The following is an 18,994-nucleotide window of genomic DNA, read 5'->3' on the forward strand; positions in this document are numbered from 1 at the left end:
GCGTTCCAGGAACTGAAACCAACATCACTTTCAGGAAGTTCTGCTCCCATTCAGAGGATATGGGAGCAAGATTATGACAATTTCCAAAGAAAGAAAACAAAACTCCACACACCCAAATCACTGACAGATGAGAAAGCAAACGAGGAAGTAGGTTCTCAAAGCCAAAGTATCCTGCTGAAAATATAGCTCAATATCTGTTGACATGTGTGAGTCATCTTTTGGCGTTTACAGCAAGTTTCACTCATTCTTTATTTCTGATTTATTAAATGAGTACCACTGTATAATTAGCAAAATAATTGTGCATTAAGCAATCTAAATAGAGCACTTTGGCAAAGCCACTCTATAAATACAATTTTATTTTCATCTTCAACATGGGTCTAGACATTAGATAAGAACAAATATCCTTCAGTGTGCGCATATTTTGCTGCAATATCTGAAAGTCTATTAGACACACTCCTCTCACACCTTACATTCACTGCCATTGAGCGACACAATTTCAGATTGTATTAATAATAATATCATTTGGAAGACGATTGGTTTTTATTTCCCATGATGTTTGTCTTTTACTTTTGTTTGATTCGTCAATAACAAATCATTCAAAGGAGTGAGAGCCATTAAAAGAAACATCTTTTACCATTTTCTAATCGTGTTTTCTCAATTTTTAGTACAATACAATACAAATATGCAACTTGGCATGAACACCCATCACAGCACCCAACTAGCGGCCCCCATTGTCGACAATCCGATATAGTCTCATGGAATGTCACATCTTCCTGGCTTATAGCCAAATAACCCTTTAAGGCTACTTTAGCACCATAGTCTCCAACTTTCTTAGCATTCTTCACCTTTTTCTGTCAGATTAAACAAGCACATTACTGAGAGAGCAAAGAGGTTGTTTCATAACTCTTTATTGTTACACAATATGTTATAGTTTCTTTTGAAACATTTGTCTTTTAAAACGTCATAAAAATACAGGTTTGTTTTTACAGTTTATTAACAAGTGTGTGTTTAATTGTATACATTTTCTAATTTGAACCTTTTCACATTTATTTATTATAGAAATAATAAAAACTAAAAATATTTCCTTCCCATTGTTTCAAGTAAATGAGTAACAGTATTTGATTTCAAGTAAAAGATTAACAACATTTGATTAGACTGGGGTAATGTACAAGGCAATTACACTTTAGCAGTTTCTTCAAAACAGTGGATCAGTTTCTTTAATTCATTTAGCCAAGCAAATATTAGATCTTAAACTATACAGAATATTTAGGTTAGTAGGCAGAGATAGATTGATGAGAATCTCTAACAAAACTAATTCATCTTCCTTTAAACATCAGTCAGCAGCTTTATCAGTTTAGTAAAAATTACTGTATGATAAACATCATATAATATTGAAATTGTTTTATTTACCATTCAGAGCTATGGATTTTCTAAACTTATGAGATGACGTTTCCTTGTAAGGTATATGTAAAAGTTCTACAAAAAATATGACACTAAAAATGAGTAATAATCACAAAATAACAGACTTCCAGCACAAAAACCTCAAAAGAATACCATTACTTTCTGTGAGAGATGTAAAAATGTGATTAAAAAAACAAAACATACACATTTTTTTAAATAGTTTTAAAAAACAAACTTTTTGGCAGGGAAGTAACAAATATGGCTAAACATGTAGGTTGGCAAAAGAGAATTATCAATTTGTTCACACTTTTCTCGTCAAAGTGGTACCTCCTGAAGACTTGAAAATGGAAAATATCTCTATTCCAAGACCTCATGAGTCAGAACTGCTACTTTACTAACAAGGGGTGCATCCTATAAGCAGCACATATAGATGAGAAATCGCTTAAATAACCCTCACAGAGTGGGCATAATTCTAAAATCTGAGGCGGGGGAAGGAGATATAGTTCAGGTGGGCAACGGACAGGGAGTCATAATGAGTCACAGAGTTCTCAAATGTACATCTACACCCTAGTCCGAGTTACCTTCTTCTGGTTAGTTATGAATAGAAAGGCAGTTACATATCACGTTTTACACCTTTGTTCACATTATTTATATCCTTCTTCACTTGTTAGAGTGAGGTTCGCTTTGTATGGCCCAACACCACAAACAGCATCACCTTTACATGCTTCATTGTTAATAAGGTGATTGTGTGTCGTGGGCCACTGGGCCAGAGATTAAAGATAAATTCTATCTCTACTAATAAAATTTTAGTTAAGAAATAGAATACTGTGAAATGGTATGACGTCAAATAACTTAATAGAAATACTTATGGGCCTAACGTTTCAAGTAGACCAAAATATTAGAAAATGCAGAATAGGGTCTATTACAACACAAAAGAAGTTTTAACTTGCAAAATTATTCACGTATATATTATAAAAAGACATAAATAAATATTTTAGACCTAAAACTGGGAACAATGTGAATAGCGGACCTTCTATTTTTAGAGTTCCTGTGACAGCTTGAGTTTCTATAAACCATCGCAAAGAGGCTCCTACTGGATAGAGATGTTAGGGAAATTAATTTTTTTTGTACTTTCTTGGATTGGTAAGTAAGGTATGTATGAAACTTGCGGTCATATAATTAACAAAAATCTGCAGTGGGAAAAATCGGATCCTGTTGGTTTTGTATTTGGTGTGCTTTTTTAATAAATTAAGAATGATACAAACTCGGCAGACCATTGTCCAGTGTGTGTGAAGCAGAGTTATTTTAAAGTACTTTCTAGGACTGCCAATAGATTTGCTACATGAAGGTAACTGTGCAATCATTGATAGTGGAGACCTGCATCAGCAGTTGTCTCTTCATGTTTTAATATTGGATCTGTATTGCTGGATTTTAATGGGTGATATGATCAGTGTATATCCTGCCTCACGTCATGCACCTGATGTGTGGCATCCTTTCCACAGAAGCTGCAGTAATTGGCAGCTCAGTCCACGTCCCACAGAGAGTGTGAGGCTATATTGCAGCACAGGGCTAAAACGACAAGACTCCACAGGGCCATTCTAGGTAATCAGTGCTGGAGCCCAATTATGAGACAGGCCAACACAGAAGTGATGAATAATGTCGCCCCTTGGAGGACAGGAACATTTGCGCTTGATCTACACACAACTCGATCATTCAGGTTTTCAGTCGGCCGGAAGTTGCTTTTCATTTTGGTCTTGCCATCAGGGAAAAACAGATGCTCGGAGAAGGCTTCAATCTACAAAGAAAATATAAATTTATTTCACGAAAAGTCAGAAACAGCCAATAGCACTTTGTAAAAACGTTTCCGTAACAGCAAAGTACATTCCCTTTCCTCTCCCATGTTAGTAGTTGAGTTTTTTGTCTCTTTTGTTTTCCTGTGCTAGAGAAGTGGGGGGGGTTATGACTTACATGAGGTGAGGTTTTGAGTGGGCCATGTTCCCTCCAGGAACAGGCTCATTCTGGCCAGCGAGTGAAATTAAATGTTTCCCAATGAAAAATATTATTTATTAAAGCATAGGTTTGTTAAGCACAGCATTATGTTTCGATTCAGAGCACTGTTTGGAACAAGTGAACTAATAATCATACAGTGACATGTATCACCAGAGTGTAAAGAACATATCAAATGTTATTACCACGTGGTAGTACAGGGTAGATAGCTCTGATGTCATTGAACCCTATGCTTCGTTGAGGTTAAATAACTGTTTAGAACTTCTATGTATAAATAAAGAAAGCATGGAATAAACTTTATAAGCATATCCAAATTGCAGTGTCTTGCATGATTACAACTGGGCTTTTCTGACTCCCTGAGGACTCCATATGAGTGTGATGTAATCGCTACAATGAAATGTAACAAAAGTTTGGTTTAGAATGTTGGAGTTCACAAGTACATGCAGAAGAATAAAGATGTGATTTACAGCTTTGTGTGTGGCCTAGTTATTCAGCAGGTCCGAGGCTGGGAAAGACGCTACAACTGGCGATGAGATAGGGGCTAGGTAACCGAAGAAGAAAGTGCTCTCCTGAAGAGTTTGCCTTTGTCCAAGCAAATTGCTAATGTGTGCCATGTGTGCTTTCGTCGAAGTGCCTAATTGACGGTTGGTGTATGTGGAGTCAAAGCTCAACTCCAGTGTGGGTGAAGTGTGTGAATAGAAAAAGAGCTTCACGGAAAAGTCTATGCATCGTTGGTCAAGAAACTATGACCAAGATCCTACACAAAGGTAGCGCGCTGCTAGGCAAAATAAAGTTAAACAATATACAGAGCATTAACACTAAAGGTGGATCCAACTAGGTTTACAAAGTGCAGTTCAAGACATTTATTAAATATCAAATAGCGCTGCAAGGCAGAGATCAACCAGGTGTAGGACAATGCAAGCTGAAGTATAAAAAGAATAAATTAAATGACTTACCGAGCCTGCTAAAGAGATGTGGTACAGTACGACCTACGCTGGCCCTAAGAACAGTGTACAGAGTTGTGCTAAAGGAGAGGTCCATATAGACAGCAGCCAGAGACTTGGCAGAAGGCTGTTCTGCTGATGGAGCCCATCAAGGATGAACACTAGGCTGGTCCCTCGCAGCGCCAGGGTAGGGGTATGATTGGAACTGATCCTGGGTTCCAGGCAGAGAAGCTAGGGAAAGCTCTGATCCTGATGTCGGTAAGTTCCACACTGGTCTACAATGCTGCCGCTTACCTCAAACCACCACCACAATTCGACAATGCCAAAAAGCAAAATGTTGGAGATAGATGGACTGCATGGATAGAGGCATTTGAAGATTCCATAGATGCACTTGAAGAGACAGGTAAGAGGAAGATTAACAAATATCTAAAAAATCTTGCTGGTGATGGTGTAGAAGAAATCATAAAGAAAATGTTAAGAACTGACGAAGAAGTCATATACCGTCAGATTAAGAATGTGTTAAATCTCAAATTTAATCCAGTACCAAATGTTGACTATGAACAATATGTTTTCTGTCAAAAAAGAGTTGGCGATACAATTGATGAATTAGTGGAAAGACTCAACACACTCATCAAACACTGTAAGTGAACATTGTGACATCACCCTGCAGGCGACAGTATTGCCTCCGGGTCAATTTTGAGCCGGAGACAATGCTGCTACCTGTTTCCAGCTAGGCTGACGGGCGGAAATCTCTGTTTCCGCCCATCAACCTAACGGGAAACTCCAAATAGGTAAGGCATGATGTCTGCCACTATGGCGGCAGCCACCCTGTAAAGAGTTTGGTGGACCAGTTTTCCCATCCATCAAACTCATAATTAGGCCTTTACTCTGGAGCGAGTGTTGATGGCTGCCAATGCTTCAGAATGTGCTGAGAGACAAGCTGCCTACTGTCTCCATTACCGAGGCTCACGCCGTCAAAGACCAAAGTGTACATGTGGGCTGCATCGACACCCATGAAAAGTAAAGGTTTGTTTATGGCAATAGTGAAACATGAGAAAACAAAAGTAGAGGCACCGATCCATGTGCTTCAAGGTAGAGTGGTAAGTGTCTGCTTGCTCGCTTTCAACACTGCTGCAGACATGGGACTGATTTCAGTGAATTACAATATGAATGCTCATCACGAAATAGTAAGTGAATTCCATTCATTGTTTAATGGTTTAGGAAAGTTCAAGACTATGAAAGTAAAACTGCATATTAATGAGAATGTCCGCCCTGTTGCTCAGAGACTTAGATGAGTTGCTTTTCATTTACAAGAAGCTATTGAAAAAGAACTTGAATCATTAGTTAAGCATGACATTACTGAATGTTTCACTGGTCCAACACCATCAGTTTTTCCCATAGTAGTAGTGTCTAAAGAGGACGATGAAGGAGCTGCGTGCATATGCGTTAACAGGAGAACAAAGCGATTGAATGAGAGCAACATCCAGGGCTGCACATTGCTGACATGATTACACAATTGAATGGTGCCACATTTCTTCTCTCGACTTGATTTAGATAAAGGTTATCATCAGTTAGAACTAGAAGAAAGCTGCAGGTATATTACTTCCTTTGCTGCACATGTTGGTTTGTTTAGATACAAGAGACTTAGGCCCATATTTATACTTTTTTAGCGCCGCATTTGCGTCGCTTTTTGACGCACAATCGGCGCAAACTTACAAAATACAATTGTATTTTGTATGTTTGCGCCATTTTTGCATCAAAAAGCGGCGCAAATGCGGTGCTAAAAAAGTATAAATACGGGCCTTATTGTTGGTGTGTCATTGGCTGCAGAACTTTTAAAAGATGTCATACGACACCTTATACAACCTGTTGTTAATGCATTAATTGTAGCGATGGCATTCTGGTTCTGGGAGCTACACCGAAGAAGCACAATAGAGCCCTCACACTAGTATGTCAACTACATAGCACAAATATAAAGCTTGACTTTAAACGCAAACAAGTGTGAATTTAGTAACAGAAAACTGAAATTCTTTGGCCATATCGTTTCTGATGGGATCATGGTGCCTTATCCTGCAAAAGTCCAAGCTTTGACAAATGCTGAACCCCCACAATATGTTTCAATGGTACTTTTTTTCTTGGAGTGGCCAGCTACTGTTCATGATACATAAAGGACTTTGCCACTGCTCTATTACAAGAGTAAACACATAAAAATGTTTCTTTTAAATAGTCATGAAAATGTGAAAAGAGTTTCAAGAGAATCAATCACGCTAACAAAATGTTGGCGATAGCAGAATCTTCTGGCACATCATATCCCATGGTTCTACCCGCAATATAAATCTTAGGAGTTGCAACTTTCAACCAGGGAAATGGGAAGAGCATTTTTCAAATTTGTATTCTGAGGCTAAGAAATTTGCAAGTGAGGTAACTATTTGTGCTAAGTGTAGAGCATGCTGTGGAAATTGCCCCGAGCACAAGTACTTTTTTAAAGTTTGGAGGAGACATTATCTGCCATTAATAGTTTGAAGTTCTCATAGGCACCTAGTCCTGGCTGTGTTCCGGGTGAATTTTACAAATCTGAATCTAGTTTATGGGCCCCTTATGTGAACATTTTATCTAATGCCACTGCGCATAGAGAGGAGATACCCCACACCTGGAGAGAGGCAGTGATAATACCGATCCACAAGAAGGGTGTCCCTGGTTGTCCTGGCAATTACAGACCCATTAGTTTGATAGACAACCTCCAAAAGATTTTTTGCCAGGCAAGTGTTAAATAAATTACAACTCTGGATGGACAGGGTGCGGATATTGTCTCCTCTCCAGGCAGGTTTTCCTACTGTACTGAGATTTTCTCTTTTATACTGAAAGTATGCCCTGCTTAGAAATCAAAAGTTCTATGTGGCATTTGTTGATCTGCATGCAGCATTAGACCTGGTCACCTGCAAAAAGCTTTGGAATGTTTTAAAGGGTATGAGGGTACCAAAGTGTTTAAACGAATTAATAATTAAATTGCATGAACAAAACTACACCCAGGTTAGGTGGGGAAATAATGGGGAACTGACTAAGCGCATTGCCATCACAGGGGTGGGGAGTCCGCCAGGATTGTGGATTGGCACCCACCTTGTTTACTCTATATATAAATGATGTGGTCAAGGTGCTATTGGAATGTGTCAACGATTGCCCTAATTTAAATGGGATAAAAATACCAATTCTGCTGTTTGCAGACGACTCGTTATTAATTTCTAAATCCCCAATGGGCCTACAAAACTTGTTAGATAAGTTCCTGCAGTTTTGTACAGACAGGGGACTAGCATTGAATTCGGCCAAAACAAAGTTTATGGTCTTTGGTAAGAATGCTTCCAAAAGCTGAACCATTAAGGTTGGGACCGAGCGATTGGAGAGGATTTATGGCTTTAACTGCTTGGGGGTGGCCCTGACTGACAAATATAAGTGGAGGTCTCAAGTCTACAGAAGCTACCTGGTAATTTTACATAGATCTAAAGCTCTCACAGGCTCACATTTTAAACATTCAAAACCGTAGAAATTATCTCGAGTAACTATAACTCGTGCCCTAAGGTAAATATAACTTGCACCCTCGTTCTGCACTGCTAATTAACCCACAAATTACAGCACTCATGACATCCTTGATAACCTCATTAATAGCAATGTAATATTTGCCGTAACATTTTTGATTTAAAAAACTGTGCATGGTAGGGGCACAAGTTAAGGTTACTTGAGATAACTCTAAATATGACAGGTGAATTTCTGTGGTTTTGTACATTTAAAATGTGAGCCTATCCATAACGTCCCTGTAGCCTTTGGCTTTTTAAGTAAATAACTACACAAACCCCCACACACAAACACACATATTTGTTACTTTATTCTGAGGTTAATATACCACCACAAATTTTTCAATTGTTTGTAGAGCTCATATGTACTGAAATGTATAACCACATTCATGATGGCAAAAGTATGTATGGAGCAGCATTGTGTGCTAGTAATACCGGAGCAGGGCTGGAAAGGCCTTGTGGTTCCCTGGGCATTTCTCCAGTGGGCTGGAGCCCCTGGAGGCCGGTTGTGAAAGCCGGAGGCTGCTCTTAGTGCCTCTGAAATTTTCTCCAGAGAAAAGAGATTAATTACAGAAGGCACAAAAGGCTTCTAGAGAGAAAGAGTAAAAGAGACGGGGGCTAGGTAGAGAGACTCCAATCACAGAGGGAGAAAATTGAATGGAGAGAGAGATAATAAATTGATGGAAAGAGAGAGGTAGCGCAAGGAGACAAAGGGAGTGGGGCTGCTTTTGTTTGCCCACTTCGGCCCTGTATTGGAAACTTTAAAAAAATTCCTAATTATGATTATTTGCAGATTTGCAGCTAAACAATGATTTCTCGAATAAGATGCCTTTAGAATCAACAAATGTATCAAAAGCTTCAAACCTAGGTTAATTAAGTCCATTTGTGGATGTAAAGCTTCCAAAATTCATCAACCAATCATCCTGGTTGATTATTAAAGCTGCAACCAATCAGTTTGATGAAGACAAAGTTGGAGATGTAGCAAACCCAGCAAATTATATCTGAAATGGTATACAAAGAGTGCCTTCTGCATCAGCCACTGAAATTGACTAGTTCAAACCTCATGTGCCAAATCTATAAGACGTTATTAACAATATTACTATTGATATGAATTAGGGCCTGATTTAGAATTTGGCATATACGATATCTGTATGTTTATGACATAGTAACCTGTCTGCCAAACTTTAAATCAGGCCCCAAGCCGCTTAAAGTGCACCAATGTATGAAGCAAATATTTTTATTTGCATAGCCCGAGAAGTCCAGCATTGCGGGCTGACCATTACCTGTCTTTGACTTAGTGGAATTGGTTCCTCAAAGATGGTCCAAACCACGGTTTCATTGCAGGCAGGTGTGGTTAGGGATCCATTATAACGAAAATAGCGATGAAGCTTTGCCTCTTCTGGGATCAGATCTTTTAGCTTTAAGCGGCCTATCGCAGTGCTGTTACCTGAAGGGAATTGGAAAAAAAGATGTCAGTAAACGAAACCATGACTTCAATTGAACATAAAAGACCAGAGAAGATGCCTCCCAACACTAGGTATGACTAATGAAATCTGTCAGACCATGGTTATCTAGGCAGTACATATAGATAAAAGGCCTTTGGCACAAAGACGAACAATGTTTTAAAAAAGACTTTCAATAAACAGACACTATGAACTTGTCAAATGCATACAAACTGAATTAACGATCCAATGAAGATTGTACCAAGATAACTGGCTGTTAATAAGAACCTTGAAGGATGCTTTGTGTTTCTGTTCACACAGGAGCCATCCATGTCTATGCTAATATTCGGAATATAAATTGTTGCCTTTGAATCACTCAAATTGTATTGTAAAAAGAGAAGAGTTGTGGGATAATAAATTACTTTTTATAACATATTGTACCTCTAGAATGCTTTGACACCTAATGTGTTGGTGTTACAATTGAATCCTCCCTGAAACGTTTAAATTCATCCTTTAAACTTTGACCAGTGGGATTTTCTGGTCTCTCTACAGGAGGTAACGGATAGCAGGGCCACCTTAGATTAATTAAAATCCCATATCTGTATTGCATGTTATTTTACATAAATGCTCATTCAAGTCTAAATCAACAAATTTACTATTCTGTGATTAGCGGGATATTTGAGCAAATCGTGAACTTTATTTTTTTATTTCTATTTTTTTAAGAAAATACTGAAAGCTAAACTGGGGCACTCTCCCCAGCAGCAGACAAGTCCTGTTTCATTGGAAACACTTGAAGATGAAGGAGACTGGCAACTCTTTCTAGATTAGTTTTTCAACTGAATCATATCTGTCCCCATCTGCCACTCAGTGGCCCACCGTTGAACTCCTGTTATCACCTGTGGTGAAGCTCATGGATATCAATTCACCCAAATGCAAGTGAGTTGAAGTGATATGACACACATTGATGACATGACAGATTTGCTCCTAGCCTCAGGCTCTTATTTCCTGCTATAGGTCTAGGGTAAGTTAAGGAGTTCAAGCTAAGCAAAATTAATGTGTGTCTTGAAGCCTGTATAGTTTCTGTTTCTGCTGCTACCTTCACAAACCCTGAGGTTGTAGTATTAGAATATTGTTGTTAGAATATTGACTGATGTAAATACTGTGCCTTAAATATCATTTACAAAACAAAATCACGAGATCAGAGTTAATTATATAGGTTTTATTGTGAATAATATTTAGGACACAATATTTAAGTTACACAATATTTCTATATATGACATTTTGACATGCAACCATGACATCAGGGGTACAAATGGCAGCAACAGAAGTAACAAAGGGTGAGCTAAGTGTAGCAAATAGTAGCTACCCCTTGTTGTTGTTCATTGGCACCAAGCCCACTTAGAGAGAAGTTGAAGAGGTTGTTTTTTTTTCTTCAAAGAGTGATGATAGTATTATGGCTAAACTGCTACTTTCACCAATAACTGAGTAATTTAGTACAGGTACCATAGAAATGTGTAAGTAGACTCAAGTGAGGGATTCAAATGTTAAACGTGTTGAGTTAGCTATTTGACACCACTTTAAAACCTAGATGTGTACATGGGCTGGACTTACTAAAGGCAGCAAAGGAATCCCATTGTCCTCTCTAGCAATGTGACACTAGTGTTCAATTAAAGTTCTTATGCATCATTGACCCCACCGCAGTAGACACAACAATCCAATGCTGCATCTTTGGCAGGTGCTATCCTATTAATGCGTCCTTCACTAAATAGCATACGCCACCAGCCTTGTGCATCTTTTGCTAAGTAGTAGATGCCATCAGCATTGCTGCATCTTTCACTTAATAGGAGATGGCACCACCGTTGCTGCATCTTTCACTTAATACCAGATACCACCACTGGTTGTATGATGAAATATCGGAGGCTAAAGGTCAAAATACAAAGATTTTGCCAAAAAATGTGGAGGATAAAAATTTAGTCTTTCTATACTTTGTATGTAAAAGACAAAATATTGACTACAAAAATATAGACAACCAAAGTATTGTCACAATATAAGTAAGTATATTTACTTTTTAATATTAAACAGTATAAAAAATACATATCATATGTACAATATAAAAATATAAAATTAAAATGTATAACTTACAAACATAAAACAGAAAATATATTTTAAAAATGTAATTAAAATAATAGTGAATAAATAAATACAACTATAAATACATATCATATATACAATTTAAAAAATATAAAATTAAAATGTATAACTTACAAACATAAAATAGAAAATATATTTTAAAAATGTAATTAAAATAATAATTAATAAATAAATTCAACTATAACATACATATTAATAATAAATACTAATAATCATTGACTTAAGAAAAGTGTAAGCCCGAGTGCTATTCCACTTTGAGGCAGTTCTCTGCTCAATGGCCTCGGTGACACCAAACTGATTCCCCAGAAAGACATTGTACATACTGTGACTTGCCTCATGATGGGCCTGACGAAGGCTGACCACACCTCCCTAACACTGATGGAACTATATTGCCCCGTCTTTCAACCACAATCATCTTTAAAACCAGCTGCATTACTTGTCAGGCCACCAGGAACAGCACCCTAACAGCCCACCTGACTTAGAAACTTTCCATTTCAGGTGGACTGTGCCACATCAGAAGCCAAGAAATCCACAGACTGAAGATATGAAATGCAAGAAATGACCAGTAGACAGGCCCTTTTATGCCTGTGCATACAGGATTTGGAACTACATCCACCATCAATATCAGAACTGCTCCTACTCTTTTCTTCAAAAGGCATTGCAACCTGACACCGTCAGCAACCTAAACTCTCCTTGCCTATTGCAAATGGTCTGGAATTATATCCTGAGCTGCATCCACTGTAAAGTATTCCATGCTAGGTTCACTCTATAGAAGCATACTGTTTTAACAACTGGCAAAAGTAAAACATATTTACTAGTCTCTTGCTCTTTGCAACTGAAAGAGATAATCAAAGTTAGCAATACTAGTTGGAAGGTAGTGCATGCTAGACATTACAGTGTGTTGTGTCTATTGTCAGTTATCTGGAACCACAAATGCATGCAGTCTCTCCAATTATTTTTCACCAGAATATAGAAATGAGCCATAATTATTTTGTGTAAAAATTTGTGTCTGATATTTATGTTCTTGCTATTAACATTGGATCCAATTGTGAAAATTGTTTCTTTGCAAACTGATTATAATCTCGATCCTGCAGTAAATAATGTTTATTTTGAACAGTTTTTCCTATATTTTCTTCCTGGTAAAATTTCTACAAGTTTCATAGTGCAAAACTGTTGCTTTTGGTTTAAAATGTTTTCACGAATCATTAGGCTGCTTCATCTCAAGAGTCTTTCCGCCATCTTTTTGCATAAAACACGAGGCTAATTCATAATTCTTCCACAGTGAAGAATACAATTCCACCAGTTTGAAAGACATATATCTGTCAAGAGCAAGCCATGATGGGACACAACTGGAAAGATTTTACGAGACTTACTTTTAGATATCTATGAATGGAAAAATCGGAATACATTTGAAATACTATCTTGGCAAAACTAATGTGAACAAACAAGCTTTGTATAAAGGAGAACAGTTAGCAATGTAGTCTTCTACACTTAACCAAACCTGTGCCTGTTTTCAGTTACTACTGCCTAATCATAAATTTTTAGGTCAAAGCCTATCAGACAGCGGTTGGCTAACAACATCTTGGGGATACACGGAAAGCTTCTCTGAGAATGCATTCAGCCCATTGCTTACCATTGGTATTGTGGTTTGTAACTCACATTTGCTTGTTTTCTATTTCCTGGCTTTATTTAGGCTGCCCAGTTTGAACGTGTCCCTTCTGTGGTCCATACCCTATTTACTGTATCCTTCCAGCAGTGTTTGATTTCTGTAAACAGGTCTTTAAATCTTGTTCTTATCTTATATTTGCTGTGCATTCAAAGACAGAGGTCAAATGTCAGGCTCTGTCTTTTTCGAGGGAGCTTGGAGTTTACTTTTCTTTCTCTGACTTCAACGTGAGAGAATGTATGTGGCAATCATGCTGGCTACAGGGGGTGTGCTTGAGGAACGCTATAAAATGTTATATTTTTTCCTAGCACCACAAAAAGTAATTGTTTGTAGATGACATGCGGGAAGAAGCCGACAGGAGCACCACCCAGGTGCTGGTCCTCCTTCACCTGTCAGTGGCCTTTGACAAGCTTCTCACTTGTGGTAATGGGGCTGCGGGTCTAAAGGACTCTGCCCTTGCCTGGATCATATCCTTCTTAAAGGACCACTTGCAATCAGCCCAGCTATCTCCCTTTAACTCTTTCAAGGTCCAGCTAACCTGTGGAGTACCTCAAGTATCTTCCCTGTCCCCTCATCTCTTCAACCTGTACATTTGTCCCCTAGTACATTCCCTAAAGGAAATGAAAGTCAGAATCTATATCTCTGTGGACAACGTGCAATCACTATTCACCATTGATAACTCCATGGAATCTAAGGAAACCTTTCAAAACACTATGGGCCTCATTATGAGTTTGGCGGAGGGGATTACTCCGTCCCAAATGTGACGGATATCTCACCCGCCATATTACAAGTTCCATTATAGCCTATGGTACTTGTAAAACGGCGGACGGGATATCCTCTCCAGCAAGGTTGTAATCAGGCCCTATGTTGTTCATCCATAACTGGATGAACAGCAACTCTAATATTAATCTCTGACACAAAAGAAACTTTCATAACCCAAAATAAGCACGATTTGTGGAATTAATTCCTCTTTCTGGCCCCCCACAATGAGTACACTCCCCCAGCCTAAGAACTCCTCCAAGAGTCTTGGAGTATTCATGGACAGAAATAAGTCCATGAAACCCCAATTAGGAGGGATAACATCCTCCTGCTTTCCACAGCTGTGCAAAATCAAGAAGATTGGCAAATTCCTCACTTTCAAAACCATGATTCAGGTTATTATCACTTTAGTCATCTCAAGGATAAACTATGTGAACTCTCTTAACCTTGGCCTCCTAAAAGGTCTCAATCGCAGACAACTGGCAGAAAACCAGGCAACCAGGCTAATCTTCAACAGCCCAGACGCTATCATCCCTCAGATGAGAAAGCTACATTGGGTAACAGTAGAACAATGATCTGTCTGTAAGGCTGGCTGTATCATCTTTACATCCCTCCGCAGCAAAATCCCAGCTTTCATATCATTCAGAATCAAAAAATATAGCCAAACTGTAACTTCAGGTCCATCCACATGAATCTCTTCACAGTGCCTTCATTTAAAAAGCAGGAACGGGGGTTCCAGATTCTCTGTTCTCATCACTGGCATCTGGAACTCCTTCCCTCCAGAGATTAGATCCAGCCCCATCTATATGAGATTCCAGCAACTCCTAAAGATTTGGCTCTTCAGACAAGCCTATGATCAATTCCTGCAATAAGTGTGTTTGCCTCTGTTACCCAGTGCCAAGAAACTGTTCTGATGTACGAGAGCTTTACAAAACTCTAGTAACATACCATAGTAACATAACAGCTGTGCAGATACCTCAGAATATATCAGAATTAGGAAAGCACATATGAAGAACATTTTCTGCTAAGTCTGGTGAAAACAAATCTTTTGATACACTCAAAACAAATCAATACAGTAGATGAGGACATTCCTACACATTATTGTTTGTGCGCTGTATTCTTCGGTCAGTAAAACTGTATGTCATTGCAAATGTAATCGAATTTGAAGATGTGTTGTATGTAATGGCAGTACACTACCAAACCAAGCATACTCCACTTTACCCCACTCTTCTCTGCACCACTCTACACCACTGCACTTTTCACACTAGGCCACTAAGCTCTACTCCACTCAATTCTGCTTCACTGCACTCTACTCTTTACCACTCCACTCTACACCACTTCACTCCACACCTCTCTACTCTACTCTGCACCACTATACTCTAAAAGCCATGAAATCTGCCCTACTCCAATCTTCTCTGCACCTCTCCACTCTATGCCAGTTCACTCTATGCCAATCCACTGCATTCTACACCACTCTACTCTATGCCACTGCGCTCTATTCCACTACATACTACCTTGCACCACTCCACTCTACCATGCACCACTCCATTGTATGCCACTTCACTCTACTCTGAAAAAATCTACTCTACACCACAATACTCACCGCCACTGCACTCTGCACCACTCCACTCACCGCCACTCCACTCTACTCACCGCCACCGCATTCTACACTGCATTTCTCCACTCTGCACCACTCTACTTTACTCTGCACCACTCAACTCTATGCCAATGCTCTGTAACACTCCTTGGCACTGCACTCTACGCCACTATGTTTTACTTTGCACCACTCTTTTCAATGCCTCTGCTCTCTATGCCAGTCTAATCTGCTCCACTCTACTCTACTGCACTCTGCCCCACTGTACTATACACCACTGTGCTCTATGACAGTCTACTCTGCAACACTGCATTCTCTGCCACTGAACTTTATGCCAGTCTACTCTATGCCCCTGCATGCTATGCCAATGCACCACTCTACTCTATGCCAATGCAGTCTATGCCAATACGTTCTACTGTGCATCACTCCACTCTAAGCCATTGCACTCTACACTGCACCATTCCATTGTACTCGGTAGAATTCCACCCTACGCCACTTCATTCTATGCCACCACTGACCCCTATGCCACTTCTACTCTGCACCACTGCCCTCTATACCACAGTACTCTACTCTGCACCACTCTACTCCACTCTACTGCACTCTACGCCACTCTACTCTGCATCGCTCCACTCTATGCCACTGCACTCTACACCAATCCACTCTAAGCCACTCTAATCTACTCTGCATCACTGCGCTGTACAAAACTGCACTCTACAACACTCATTTCTATACCACTGCACTCTGCGCCACTTCACTCTATTCTGAAACAATCTACTCTACACCACTCAGGGCCAGATGTACAAGCCCCTATTGCCTTTCTTGACGGTCTGAATCGGTATTTCGGGCCATTAAAAACTGCAAAATGGTCCTTTCTTATGCACAAAGGCCCTTAAGGAATTGCAAATTGTGATTTCTACCCTGTAAAAATCTCAGTTTGCGATTCCCAGAATAGGAAATCACAAATAGGGATTCCCTATTTGTGATTCCTATCCTGTGATACAAAGGCCCATATTTATACATTTTTAGCACTGCATTTGCATCAAAGTGGCGCAAACTTACAAAATAAAATTGCATTTTGTAAGTTTGCGCCGCTTTTGCATTAAAAAGTGGTGCAAATGCGGCGCTAAAAAAAAGTATAAATATGGGCCGAAGTATTTCCTAAATGTGACTGGTGCATTTAGGAGATGCAACCACCCCAAGGTGCTTTTTTTAATTGTAATAGAGCACACACATGCCACTTAGGCATGTGTATGCTCTACATGTGCACCCCTATTTTTGGGGTGCATCAAGGGAGGCCTTTTGCCCTTTGCCATCCCTGGTTTGGGTTTCCTAAAAAGGGAAGAAATCACCATTTAGGAAATGCAAATGCAAAACCGGCCCATTGACTGTAATGCAATGGGATTTCTTAATACCGATTTCTTAATAGCGATTCCTACTTTGTAGGAATCGCTGTTAGGAAATCAGTGTCTGTGTACATAGCATTTTGCTTTTCTTAAATAGCGATTTCTATGAAGTCACCATTTAAGAAACGCTAAATTCCATTTTTGTACATCTGCCCTCTATTTCACTCTGCGCCATTCCACTCTACACCACTCTACTCCTTGCCTCTGCAATCTACTCTGCACAAATGCACTCTACACCACTTCACTCTGCGTGACTATTCTGTGCTTCAGCACTCTACATCACTGCATGCTACACCAATACATCCCTTTACGCAAAAACAATACACGCTATGCCACTGCACTCTACATCAATCTACTCTGCACCACTGTAATGTACGCCATTGTACTGTACTCTGCAATACTCTACTCTAGGCCACTCTACTCTACTCCATTGCACTCGGTGTCACTGAACTCTACACCACTCTATTCTGCTCTGTGCCACTATACTCTATGTCACTGCTCTCTACGCCACTTCAATCTGCACCACTCTACTCTATGCCACTGCACTCTATACCACTCTATTCTGCTCTGTGCCACTGTACTCTATGTCACTGCTCTCTACACCACCTTAATATGCACTACTGTAGTCTACAACACTGCATCACTGCACTCAATGCCACTGCACGCTACTCAGCACAACTCTACTGCATCTATGCAAAGCACTACATGCCACTGCACTCTCTGACACTGCATTCTATGCCAATCCACTCTAACTCACTCTAATCTACTGTGTACCAATGCGCTTTATGCCACTTCACTCTGTGTCTCTCTACTCTTCCCTACTACTCTAAGCCAATGGACTCTCCCCCACTCCACTATGCACCACTGTGCTCTACACCACTCCTGCTTAGGCCACTCAACTCTACCTTGCACCACACCACTCTACGCCACTCCACCCTATGCCACTCTACTCTGCAACACTGCACTCTATGCCAATGCACTTTACTCTGTACCACTCTAGTCTATGCCAGTGCACTCTACACCACTAAACTATGTCACTGCATTCTACCTTGTACCACTCAAGTCAATGCCACTCCACTCTACTCTGAAACAATCTACTGTACACCTCTGCACCCTACACCACTCTACTACACACTGTCCCACTCCACTCTACACCAGTCCACTTTATGGGCCTGATGTATGAATGTTGTTTGCATTTCTTAAGGGTCCGAATCGGTATTTTGGGCCATTAAGAAATGCAAACTGGGCTTTTCTAATGTACAAAGCCCTTTAAGGAATCGCAAATTGAGATTTCTACCCTGTCGCGATTGCAATTTGCGATTCCCAGAATAGGAAATGCAAATAGGGATTTCCTATTTGCATTTCCTATTCTAATGTAACATGCATTTCTAAAATGCAATTTGGGCATTTTGGAGATGCAATTACCACCGACTTGAAGTCAGTGGTAACCAGGTGCAATTTAAAAAAAAAAAAAAACAGGGTGCTTTTTTTATTGCAATAGAGCAGACACATGCCCCTTAGGCATATGTGTGCTCTACAGGTGCACCCCTATTTTTGGTGTGAACCAATGGGGGCCTTTTTCCCATTGCCATCCCTAGTTCTGCATTTCCTAAATAGTTATTTCTTAATAAGAAATTCCTATTTAGGAAATGCAAAACTGGCCCATTGACTCAAATGCAATGGGATTTCTTAATACCGATTTCCTAATAGCGATTCCTACTTTGTAGGAATCGCTATTAGGAAATCGGTTTCTTTTCTTTGTACATAGCACTTTGCATTTCTTAAATAGCAATTTCTATGAAGTCGCTACTAAAGAAATGCAAAATTGCATTTTCGAACATCTAGCCCTATGCCACAATTCTAAGCCACTCTACTCTACTCTGCACCAATCCACTGCATGCTGCTTCACTCTACTCTCAAACAATCTACTCTATGCCACTACACTCTCAGCCACTCTACTCCCCTCTACTGTATACCCCTGCACTCTACACCACTGCAATCTGTGCTGCACCACTCTATGCAGCTCTACTCTGCACCACTCTACTCTACGCCAATGCTCTA

General features: G+C 39.6%; 1 protein-coding gene across 1 annotated transcript in view; it reads right to left on the reverse strand.

Annotated features, from left to right (window-relative positions):
• Positions 1–894: 894 nt before the first annotated feature.
• CA4 (carbonic anhydrase 4) overlaps positions 895–18,994 on the reverse strand; it is a 78,195-nt gene continuing 60,095 nt past the window's right edge. The window contains exons 7-8 of the mRNA XM_069226539.1: positions 9,202–9,365; positions 895–3,196 (exon numbers count right to left, since the gene is read on the reverse strand). Coding sequence (XP_069082640.1) covers positions 3,008–3,196; positions 9,202–9,365 — 353 coding nt within the window. The 3' untranslated portion in view covers positions 895–3,007. The remainder of the gene's footprint in view (positions 3,197–9,201; positions 9,366–18,994) is intronic.

The sequence above is a fragment of the Pleurodeles waltl genome, chromosome 3_2, assembly GCF_031143425.1.
Source record: "Pleurodeles waltl isolate 20211129_DDA chromosome 3_2, aPleWal1.hap1.20221129, whole genome shotgun sequence".
In the NCBI taxonomy this organism is placed as follows: Eukaryota; Metazoa; Chordata; class Amphibia; order Caudata; family Salamandridae; genus Pleurodeles; species Pleurodeles waltl.